The sequence below is a fragment of the Strongylocentrotus purpuratus genome, unplaced genomic scaffold, assembly GCF_000002235.5.
Source record: "Strongylocentrotus purpuratus isolate Spur 01 unplaced genomic scaffold, Spur_5.0 spur5_scaffold_6, whole genome shotgun sequence".
Taxonomy (NCBI): Eukaryota; Metazoa; Echinodermata; class Echinoidea; order Camarodonta; family Strongylocentrotidae; genus Strongylocentrotus; species Strongylocentrotus purpuratus.
Genome location: NW_022145612.1, coordinates 30,066,474 through 30,079,459, shown reverse-complemented (window position 1 = coordinate 30,079,459; position 12,986 = coordinate 30,066,474). Strand labels below are relative to the sequence as shown.

Below are 12,986 nucleotides of genomic sequence, written 5' to 3'. Positions count from 1 at the left end.
GGCTTTTCAAAAAATATTGTCAAAATCGTCTTGTATCAAGTTTGCGCTGAATCAATAGGAATGCGAGTCAAAAGCCATAATATGTTTGTGTTTCTCATTCCAAAAATAATCTTCATTTCCATTTTTGTTTTAAGTTTTAAGAAATAGTAACTACATTGAGTACACAGGATTAAGTTTAATTTCAAATCAATTTAACAAAAAAAATTCTGGGTGTCTTATCTTTTGAGTTGGATACCAATTACCCATCACATCCCCTTTTTAATCAAAACAAAAAGTGAAAGTATATCTGAACGATAAAAAGTGGAGACTAACGATTAAAAGAAATTACTTAGACTGTATCATGAAAGAAAGAAAAATCACATGATTGTGGACAATATAAAATGCTAGAAAACATCAGTACACTGGACAATGTTTGTGTTTCTTGCATGATTTACATAAATTATATCTTCTTGTATTAACTTTTTTTTTAAATGTTTCATTCCTTCCAACTACATGTATGTACACTTGTTAAGAACAGATTACCATTACAGAATAAGAGAGAGAGAGAGAGGAAGAGGGAGAGGGAGAGGAAGAGAGAGAGAGAGAGAAAGAGAGAGAGAGAGGGAGAGAGAGGGAGGAATGAGAGGGGAGGGAGGAAGGGGGAGGAGATGGAGGAAGGGGAGGGGGAGGGAAGGAGGGAGGGAGGGAGGGAGAGAGAGAGAGAAAGAGAGAGAGAAAGAGAGTTCTGAAGATCATTGGCCTATCACGGTGAGATATCATCACCTCTCATCATCATCTACTGAGTCATCTTGTCTCTGGACCTCCTACAAACAAAAAAGAAAGAATTCAAAATAATATTGAGTTTCATAAGTTAAATATGTGTAGTATGTTCCTATTCTTTAAAATTACCTGGTAAGTATTAACAAAATGGTAGGAATTGTCATCATGACGACTGAAAAAAAGATGATAATAATAATAACTAGGATTCACAGTGTTTATAGGGCACCATATTTCTGTTTAAAAACAAAGGTGCAGGCTCCCCTAGTTACATGTAAGTCGGTATGTACACATTTGCTGAAAAGACATGTATACATGCACATTTGCACTACAGGTAAAATGTTACATGTTACCCTTGATTGACTCGACAATTAAATCTGATATCTTCATGATTAATTGGAGTAAATTTGACTGCTACTGCGCAGAAAATTACCTAATGCATTCTGGGAAGGTTAATGATAATAATTTATATGAAGTCCTCTAAATGGATGTTTAAATTTGTTTACAATTTGCTAAAACATATTTAGAGCCGTTTCAATATAAGATTTTTAAACAAAACTGGTCATAGATTTACAAACAGGAATAAAACTTGAATGGTGGTTTGTTCCTCCTCACAAATCTAGTGAGATACTGGAATCAGTACTTATTATACACTTTTCCTTTAATTTATAATGCATCGGTTATAACAACTTCCATGCTTTCTTTTATAATAAATACAGCTACCTATTTTAAAGCCTATCTGTACTAATTTGGCAAGGAGGGATTAGACCTCCCTGCATGGTCACTGACAGGTGGTAATCTCATCAAATCAGCTCTCAAGTAACATAAGTAAAAGGCATCATGGGAGATCAACGGGTAATACTTAGTCATTGTTGGCTGTAAAGAGGGCGCAATTAGCTACAAGTAGTGCAGTGGGGCTTTAAAGAAACACGGTGAAAAGCCATGATCGTATAATATATTGGAGAGTTCCTCAATCAATTCTCACCATTTTCAAGAAGTCAACAAGCTTGTTGGCATCTGTCCCCGATCTTAGATCTAAGAAGTCCGATGGCATGGAGTAAGCTAGATAAGGGCTTGGTTGTACACCGGCCTCCTCCTTGATACATCTCAAGTCACATTCCTCATCCCCATCTCTCATCCTGTACAGCTCAGTCCACGTGAACAGGGAGGAATCAGTCACCTCATTGAACGGGTTGAAATCTACAATTAAAAATTCAGCCTGCAAGAAAATTAATTTTAATGAAGAAAAAAAGTACATAATGATAAGATAAAAATGTAATTATTGCAAACACATCAGCTGCAGCTGTCATCAAATAAGAAATGATCACTTTGCATTAAAATTGAATAATCTTATATACGCAACAAACTGAACAAATAAAAGCATCACATTATTGGTTTAAAGCTGAGATTTTATCAAAGCATTGTAACCATTTTTTACTACGGATACCATATAAAAAGTTACACTAAATACCTACATATTATTATTCTTTTCCATTATTCATTTTTCAAATAAAAAAATTACGAAAGTTCTTACATCATACTATAGCCTGGCACATATCAGAGCATACTATTAACCATACAGAAACATAGAACTGGTTTTCTCTCACAAACAGTTTATCTACATTAAAGGGAAAGTCCACCCCCAAAATAAGTTTGTTTCGATAGAGGCAGAATAATAAGAAAATCAGGTGAGTGAAAGTTTGAGCAAATTCTGAATGAAAATAAGAAAGTTATAAATTATTGAAGTTGTGATCAATCAAATACAAATTGGCAACTCTGTGACTTATTATACGAGCTCTCCTTCATTTGCTTTGTGCATAATATTCCATAAAATCATGTTTTCTTCGTTATTGATGACGGAATATATATTTGTTCGTTGCAGGGGGAGTATAGAAACATATTTGCAATTATTATATTTAGGGTGCATGTATGGTTGAAATTTTTCTTGAGGGAAAATGAAAATTTTAGATTTTTTTAGTACTGAGCAAATGGAAGTTGAGCTCGCATGATACGTCATAGAGTTGCCAATTTGTGTTTGATTGATTTCAACTTCAAAAATCCTAACTTCCTTATTTTTAATCGGAATTTGCTCAAACTTTCACTGACTTGTTTCTCTCATTTTTCTACTCCTATTAAAACTAACTTAATTTCAGGGTGGACTTCCCCTTTAACTGTTGTATAAAGCCTACATGATCCTCCTGCAATCCGGTTTTCGAATCTATGGAAGTTATATATATAAGATGTGAAAATCTAAACAAACATCATATACCTCATTTAGGTTCCAAATAATGATTAGCATACCAACAACTACAATTTTAGTGCATAAGTTTATCTCTTCATATTTCAAATCGGAATAAAAGCCAAATCGATTTCAAATCGGAATTAAAGCCAAATCAATGTCAAATCGGAATAAAAGCCAAATCGATTTCAAATCATAGACAATTGCTGGTTCTGAGCTGTTCATACTGATTAGCTTTTTTCTTCTCCAATAAAGCTTGAAATTCCATGCAATTTAAGTATCATTTACCTTGTGACTATTAAGGTCCTCTGTCATTAAGATTTTATGTTTAAAGGTAAAGTTGAGTTCTGGTCATGCAATTGAAATGGTGTGGAATCGATCAGAAAAAGTTGATCATGTAGCATATAAGTATTGGTGTGTACTGCAAGGTTCTGGAGTCAAAATTATAAGAAATTTGGCCCAGTCAGTAACAAGCACCGTACACAGAAAGTTGTATATGGGACTACAAAAACATGTGGCATAAAAATCATGCCTCATTTATACGCTGTTATTTGTCATATTTAGAATATGAAAGCATTTGAAGAGCCATGCTTTTCAGGTAACATTTTTTTCTCAGTTCTACCACACTTGCATAATAACAATGATAATGCTACCAAATTGCTTTTGACTTCTTCCCATAACTCAACCTTCTCTATGTTCATATCGAATGCTATTGCAAATTCTTCCCAAATTAGATGATAATCAGATCGTATAGTGTGAGGTGCCGGGCTTAAAAAAAAAAGATTAAAAAAAAAAATTGTTCAAAGATGAAATATCGTATTTTAAGGGGTGATATCGTATTATCGTATTTCACTCTTAATATCGTACTAAATATGATTTAGTCGAACTGGTTGGCATCTGTGTTAATATACTGACAAGACTTGACAGTGATTTCTTACCTTGTCTTTGCGGAATACATCTAAGACATCTGTAAAGAAGAAAGATCAAATACAAACATTTTCATCTCCACAAATGAATACTTCTCTAGATCACTTTTTTCTTACTACAGATTTCAGAGTAAAATTTTGAGCCAAAAACGATAGCACCTACTGATCTTTCCTAAAAGTACCGGTATCCAAAGTGCACAAATTATACGTTTCATAGGCCAACCGTTCTTTTTATGCATTTAAGAATAAACATTTGGGTACCTTATAAATCTCATATATCATCATCATTATCATATAAAAATATGTATACCGGTACAAGCTTTCTGAAATATATCTCAAATCATGTTAGTTTAACCCTTTCAGTTTCAGGACAGGATTTATTTTTAGGGCTAAATTGAGCACACATTCTTCTTCAAATTGGCAACAATAAACAATTTCTTTTATCGCTACAATGATAGAATAAAACGCAATGTCTCTTAAAAGTAAACTATATATACACAGGGGAGACTGTTGTAGAAAAGTTTTTTAAATGGCCAGTTTTCATTTAAAAACAATGATTTCTAATCTCTCTATGTATCGCCAATTTATCGATTAACAAATTTATTTTACTTTTTAAAATTCCTAGCCTCAAATGCAATATAGGCATGAAACAAACATGGTTGCAGTGTGTGCAGAAATTTTTGCCCTTCCTACTTGTGCATCTGGTATATTTTTTAGGGCTCTGAATAAACAATTATTGAGCCAAACCCAAGAAAATGTGGAATAATTGTCATGAAAGGAATCATATACTAGTACTTAAACAAAGCTATTCATATTGTGATATCCATGTATTTCAATGTGTTTGAATATGTATGTTAGTTGCAATTATGCTATCAATTTTCTTTATCAGAGAAAATAATCCATTTACCTAAACATTACCTATGCATGTATTCTATTAAAACAAAACATTGCAAATAAAATGGGCCGTTCCCTTAACGACACGGTTCCTAAGTTTCAATCACTGATCTCTCTGAAAACTATTTTATCACATTTCCAATCCTTTATCGATGTCATATCATGTACAGAGACAAGAACTAGAATAAAACTTCTGTTTGTATGGAAACTCTTCATCTTAGAGATGTTTACTCCCTTTCTTATCTTTATTTGATGAATAAGTAATATCAGGATATATTATCTTGGAGATTGAATATACAAGTTAATACAAAGTCAATATTTTGCTAATTTTATCCATCAGACTTACAATGTTGTTCTTTGAATAAGCCAGCTACGTATCTGTCATGGAAGTTGTTAATCTCATATGTGATGTCATCTACTAATGGAGGTACGCAGGGAAAGAAACTTGAACAGTCACGTTGAGAGATTGCTAGATCAGGAAAAATAAAGATAACATGGGACTTCGTGATCATTCAAAACAGTTTACCGGTATCATGCAAATACCAACCAAATGATTGATGCAAATCCTGATATAACTAATCATACATTTATAAAAATTCAGGTTATAATGAGGACTATACGTGACTGGTCATGACAAAGTGAGACAGAAGTCGTTTGGCTAGAACTTGAAAAAATAGTGAAAAAAATAAAGATAACCGTCAAATTTGAACAAAAAAAAATATTTTCATATTCTTTGGATGTTCAATTTTTCATGAATGTCTGTAAAAACATTGAGTAATAAGGATTACGGGAAAGGGTAAAAAACAAAGTTTTTTTTGTGAGTGTTTTTTGGTCAATTCTTGTGGACATTTAAAAGAGATCCCGCGCTCAAGAAATCTATTTGCTAAGCCCAGACCCCTAGCGACGTGGCGGTTCACAGTCACATGATCTCTGTAAAGAAATCTTTCAGTTTATATGTCAGGTGTAATGCTTATTCTTTAAACAGCAGCAAATTCTTTTAAAGCTTTTAAAGGATAAGATGGGAACTGTGTCAGGATTACAAGTGCATGATTTAGAAGGAGAGAAGAAAAATATCAATAATCGGCAGGTCTCAAATCTTAGTCTTTAAAACTCTATAGCTCTTTTAAAGCCTGTCTGTACTAGTTTGGCCAGGGGAGATTACACCTTCCTGCAAGGTCACTGACAGGTGGTTATCTCATCAAATCAGCTATCAATTAACATAGGAAAAAGGGGATCATGGGGGACCAACAGGCACCGATTAGCCATTGTTTGCTTTATAGAGGGCGCAAGTACATGTAGCTATAAGTAGTGCAGTGGGGCTTAAAATGCGAAAAGAAAAGAAAAAAAACAGGAACTGTGTCAAGAATACAAGTGAGAGAACAAAAATTTCAATAATAGCCTGTTCGGGCATTTTTATTCTTTAAAAAGCAGCAAATTCTATACCTCTTTTAAATAAGTGTCTATCCCGCCCTTAAAAGTCTTCCCCCCCCCCTTGTTTAATAAAAACAAGGGTGGGATTAACAAAGATGGAAAAGAGATAATCGTCAAACAAAAGATTGATTTATAAATGATTCTGTTTTTATTTCATCTTGCTGTTTAAATCAAAACAAAATATAAAACAAAGCTTGCTTTTAAAAGAGAGAAAAGGGACTGTGTCGAGATTACAAGTACTTGATTTTTAAGAAGGAGAGAACAAAAACTTATCTGTGTTTTCATTCTTGATCTTTAAAAAGCGGGAAATTCTATAGCTATTTTAAAGGGAATTGGTAACATTGTTCAGATGAGAGAAAATGGTGCTAAGGTAGTGACTTTAATGCTAAGTGGTTCTCCTAATGTTTGTATAAAATGGAATGCACATGGAATAAGAACTGTCAGTCATAAAAGTGAAATCTATCCCTGAATGGTGTCAAATGATTGAGTGTCCTAAAAATGCTCTCATACCTATCACTTCTTGATTTCCAACAAATACACGGAATTCCATTGAGGGAGGTATTTCTGTCCATCTTCTAAGCACCAACTGAAAATGAAAGATACACATTTTTAACGAGATGAATGCATCTACCGATATTTGTCAATGCCTATTGTGAAACATGACTTCACAATAACTCCAAATGAAAAAGAAAAAAAAGTAAGAATACAGTCACTTGAGATAAAATCTTGAAAAGAATGAATGTGTTAATGATGAAAATTAAAAAGTAATAACCTGCAGGCTCCATTCACACAAAAATATTATACACAGATTAACTTAAGGCCTAAATCTAGATACTGATAATATGTGATTAATATTCATATTCAGTGATCTGTGACATCAATACTAGTACCCAAAGTGGTGTGTTCATCTCTTTTTTACTTGTGTATTGACAGAGAGAAGAAAAGTAATCTTGATTTACCTTATTGACTCTTTCACTGTTCACACATTGTGTACATTTATGATATCAAAAACACTCACAAACTTTACAATATTTTGTCTCCTTTATCTCTCAACCTTAAACAGTAGAGGAACAGCTAACTTGAATCAAGACAATCAATTTACAGAAATGATTATTAATTCTCAGCTCTATATTATATTAACAAGTATGACAAGTTACCATTATAATTAAAAATCACCTTGTCAGTTTTCCTATAAAACGAATGATATCTTTCCACCTCACTTTGTAAACGTGTAATGTTATTTTCAATGCATGACTACAATACAATGTATGTTTGATTGTTTTTGTTTTTGTTTTCTGTCTACTCACAATTATTTTATTGATTTTTTCTTTTTGTATTAATGTTTATAGTATCCATATACCATGTAAATACCACACATTTCCAGTTAAATGGACAATAAATATGAACATATGAACCTCATTATGAATGGACACCATAAAAATGAAGAAATAGAATTACCTCGTATTGCACTTGTCCAGCTTGTTCAGTTTCATCACATAACGTAAATCTATAAAACATAAAGGATACCACAGTTTGTTTCATAGTAAATTATGTAACATCTCATAATAATGCAGGAGGCGTGATGGCTCAGTGGTCGATCAGTGGTCGATCAGTGGTCTCGTAACTGGGAGGTCACAGGTTCGAGACCAAGTCAATGCACTAGTGCCCTTTGGTAAGGCATTAATCATCATTACCAAGTCCCTCAGAGAGGACTCAAAGCCGTCGGTCCCCTGGTTGCTTATTTACAAGCAAGCATACACATGCTTTCTTAGCAGTGCAGGTAAAACAAACAAACATACAAATAATATAGTTCAAGGCTCTGAAAATTGAAATCGTACAATATATACATTGTTTGTATTTATGTTACAAGTTGTTGCTACACATGCATTTTAAGCAAATTAGAAGATGATTCGGTGCTCATCCCTGCTGAACATAAGGTGCATAAAAATAAGTCGTGTTTATCAAAGGAATGTGTCTTCTACATGCAGAACTAAGGTGGTGCTGTAAGCAATGATGACAGGTAAACATCAAGAGAAGAAAAGCTTTTGAAACAAAATGCAAATTATTTGCATTTGTTGAAAATGTTCAACATTTGATAATGATCAATCTTAGAAATAAATGCAGTTGTTTTTCATTGACATGAATTCAAAACATTTTCATTATATAGATTGTACGATTGATGAAAACAAAAATGAAATCAGTTGGAACATAATCCAACCAAACACAATTCCAACCCCCCCCCCCCCACCCTTCCCCTACCATGTGACACGTCACACACCACCCGACCACACTTTCACACATATACCACACACTGTTCCTAGCCTCCTCAGAATACCCCCAAATTGGAGCGACAGACAAATAGAAATAATCTATTTTAAAAAATGTAACAAAACATTTGAACGAGGCTACAATAGCCACAATAGCCCAGTTTACCCCCCCCCCCCCCCAACACACACACATACACCATACAGAAGTGACAGTGGAGTAAATCCTCTAATTCCTTTAACATGATAAGGCATGGTACATATAATACAATAAATTACACACAACATATATACTTACGGTTCGGTAAGATCATGAGAAATAAAGTTGGAGCTTTTGAGGAGCAGGATTATATCATTGAAAGTGTGGCATTTCAGTGAGTTACCACAGGCAATCCAGGAAGCATCCTGCAAGAAAGACAAACATTTCCATAGTATCATGTATTCCTGGGGGTTGTTTCACAAAGACTAAGAACGACTTTAAGTTGGACTTAACTATGGCAGGCCATTCATGCCACTAGTTCCTCTAACCCTTCCTGACATTGGTTTCTCAAGGGACGTATAAATCGTGGTCACAAATCTACAGAATTTATTGATTTCTACAGTTCATTATTGAAAGAAAAAATGTTATCTAAAGATCATTATTGAGAGACCAATGGTGAGAGCAACCAATGGCATGAATGGCCTTCCATAGTTAAGTCCAACTTAAAGTCGATCTTAGTCTTCGTGAGCACTTCCCTGGTGTGACTATACATGATGATGCCGAATATAGCAGCCACTTTCCCAATTTAACATGCATGTACCGGTACTCTCCATCTGTTTACTTAAAGCCTATCTGCACTAGTTTGGCCAGGAGGGATTAGACCTCCCTGCATGATCACTGACAGGTGGTTATATCTCATCAAATCAGCTCTCAATTAACATAAGAAAAAGAGGATCATGGGGGACCAATGGTCACCGATTAGGCATTCTTTGCTATATAGAGGGCGCAAGTATGTAGCTATAAGTAGCGCAGTGGGGCTTTAAGACGTTAAGTTGCACTCAGTAATGATTATTGAGTAAACAGATCATTGTTTTTTTAAGAATTCATGAATGTTAAAAGGGAAAAATAGCTACGTTTGTTTAACTAGTAGAAGTTTCTACAAGTGCATTAGCCAACATTACAAAGATCTAGTAACTGACAAGGTATAGCATGATCATAAATTGACCTGTAACAGATTTTAGAAAATGGTCACGATATTTGTTGCTAAGATTAAAGATAGAAGTGCATTTTTGTTTTTTACAAAATGTTATTGGTGCTTACATGTCACAGAAATATCACAAGAATACATGACTTACCCTTGGTGCACTCCAGTTCAGCTTTGGGAAAACCTCACCTCCAAGTTGATTTATTGCTCTCTCTACTTTAGCTTGTAGATCGGGAAAGGAAGGACGTACCTATAAAACAAAATTCTAATATTGAAACATTGTTTCTATTTGCTTTGAATACAATTACCCAGGTTTTAATTCTAACAGATAGAATTAGCTTATCGATCAGCACACACAATGCAATACAATGCAAGCACACATCCGTCAGCCATCAATCTTTAAATTGACAATGAGTGAATAACCCATTGTATTTGTATTACCGTATGGTGCTTCCTACCACAGCCAATACATCATGTACATCATGTACAGTGAATGTATCCCTTTTACAAATAAATATAAATTCTTTTATACACAGACAGTATTATAGCTGACAGTATATATATATATAACCCCCAAAAAATACATGAATAAATAAATGAAATCAATTGTATTCAGTAGTTCTCAATCTCCTCTTTCATCATCCTATTCTTTAAAAAAAAATCTACAACTATATATCAACATATCAGATAATTTCTCTTTTAGAAGATAGTTTCTCTTTTGGAAGATAATTGTTCATTTACAAAGTTTTCTTGAACTTTCACTTAACATGCATCAACTTACCTTGGATGAGCCCACATCCTGGATATTCTGTTCTGCTATCTCATCTTTACTACAAAGAGACAAAAAAAATGAAAGATTTTTCTTAAATTTTTTTTTTTTTAAGGGCCGCCTTTGGGGTTGGAAAATCAAAACAAAACAACAAACAATCTTGAAAGTTTGCAAATTTGAAAACATGCAATAAGAAAATCAGCTCGCATCCCCCCCCCCCCCTTCAAATCAGAAGCAATATGTCCCTGATATTGATATTGACAGCCTCTAGGAAATAGCATTTATATCCTGCAAAATGTCAAAAGCATTTATAAATAAATATTCTCTATCTTAAAAGTTACAGATCGAAAATATAGTAGAACTCCATATAAACATATTTCCTGCCGGGTTTTTCTCTTTCTTGTCTTGTTTTGTTTAGACAGTTTTGTATTATTGCATTATTTTACGAAATCTATGAAAGAAAAGAATGAAAAAATACAAGGAAAGAAATTATCAGTATTAGGTTTGGTAAATAAAGTTTGAAATTTTGGTACATATATTCATATATAGAAATACATGTAGGTCCACAAACATCTTGTCTTTTACAGATCTACATGTAGAACCTATATACAACACTAATTTGCTTCCATATATCATAAGGGCAAACATTTGAAAGCAACCCATACGCGTGTCTAAAATTTAGATTATCAAATGCAACAATCCAATCTGAATGTTTACATCTGAAACTGATGATCTTCTTTATCTCACTCAAATTCCTGTTTTCACATACCTCAGAGGAAGATAGATCCCATCTTCCAGTAAATAGTTGACAAAGGATTGTGGCAGCTTGATAACTTCACTGTTGAGATGAACGATATGAAAATATAAGACATCACATGTTGAAAGGCTTCAACCTTTAATGTCTTTTATAACTCGTAGGAGTTAAACCCCCTAAACCGCCTAGATACGCCCCTGCAACATCTTTGGTCTTGTTCTTCTTCTCGATATTGATTTACTGGTCGAGGTACATAATTTGCTGGTCTTTTAGAATCACCAGATTTCAGAGGATTCACACTTTTCACAACGAAAAACTTCTGCATATTTCAGTATTTGCGTGATCGTCTCCAGCTCCAGCAGATATTGGGAGTCAGCGTGCAAATATGTACCGGTGCAGTATAGCCACTGCTGACGGCCGCACAATATAGTGCGAGCTTCCGTTTTTTTGTATCGGTAAATAACGGTAATACTCAAAGAGATGGGAGAGATAGCGCCATCCAAGTTCCATTTCATTGGTTTAAGGTTTGAAAATTGATACTCAATATTGTGTTAAAGTTATATAAAAAAAGATAATCTTTATTTTAAAATTACACGGGGGCGGTTTTTAATTTTGCAATCGCCCCCGTGAGCAAGTACCCGACGGAGGCGAATCACCCACCGCCCCCGTGTATTTTGAGCGTTGTTACTGGCACATCATCAGGCACGATCATCAAAATGTAATTTTCAACAGAAGGGCGACACATTTTATAGCATGTAAATCTGTAGAATTGTTATTGTGTAAGTAAGCCTGAATAAGAAAAAGGGCTCTTCAAATACAAGGTACATGTACATGTACAACAACATCATGCGATCTGCGACTCCATACCGATTCGCATTCGTATTAGTTTCACACATACACCTACCTCTCAATCGTATGTTCCACGAAGTTAGCGTACCATGAAGAAAAACTACAGTTCAAAATATGCTGTCGATTCATTGTTGATATTTAGCAAGATAATTTCAAGAACATAGATGAACACTGTCACATAAACTTTAAGAGCTTGTGCATTTGTGTCAGGTTTTCGACCACTGACTGATTGTTCCACTTAAGAACAGGCGGTTTCAAGAGCGACAGAAAATGTTATGGTCATGCTGATGCTGCGAATGATGCAATATCGTCTGCTTCGACTGTCTATACGTACATACGACCGAACCGGCAACCCACAACATTACGCAATATACAGCCTCTATGACTATGGGGAGCCGGGGGATTCTACTGATGTGGTAAAATAGATATTTATAATCAAATTGTTGTTGTTATTTTGTTGTTGATGATGATGCTGATGATGATGTTTCTTTTTGTTATTCATAGTAGGTTGACAGGTTGGGAGGGGCAATTCGAAAGGGAGGGGGGGGGGAGGTATATATAAACCCGGTCATATATGCATCATGCAGATATCTCTCACAACGTTGAATCTTAATACACCAGTTTACAGTTGTGTGCGCCATTTTAAACAAGGCCAATGACCTAGAGGTCATGTATTTATGCGTAAATTAAGATTGCGCCCATGCAAATTATGATGATATCACTGCCTGCGCGCTGCGTTGTGCGCGCATATCATCATTTGCATGGGTGCAATCTTAATTTACGCATAAATACCAGAGGTCAGAGGTTATTGGCCCCAATTTTGGGGCCAATAACCTCTGACCTCTGTCTGCTCATGCGCACTGATACAACTGTAAACTGGTGTATTAATTAGTATGACCTTATGAGACGTCGGGCTAACT

At 34.6% G+C, this 12,986-nt stretch overlaps 1 protein-coding gene across 1 annotated transcript; it reads right to left on the bottom strand.

The window, feature by feature from the left end:
- Window positions 1-652: 652 nt before the first annotated feature.
- LOC577449 (cell division cycle protein 123 homolog) lies at window positions 653-12,401 on the bottom strand. The gene is made up of 11 exons (XM_030972804.1): window positions 12,122-12,401; window positions 11,233-11,301; window positions 10,476-10,524; window positions 9,846-9,944; window positions 8,809-8,915; window positions 7,705-7,753; window positions 6,757-6,832; window positions 5,162-5,284; window positions 3,934-3,962; window positions 1,742-1,975; window positions 653-803 (listed from the first exon to the last, which is right to left on the bottom strand). Exons 1-11 carry the CDS (start codon window positions 12,193-12,195, stop codon window positions 759-761), a joined length of 954 nt encoding a protein of 317 aa, XP_030828664.1. The 5' UTR covers window positions 12,196-12,401; the 3' UTR covers window positions 653-758.
- Between the last annotated feature and the right edge of the window lie 585 nt (window positions 12,402-12,986).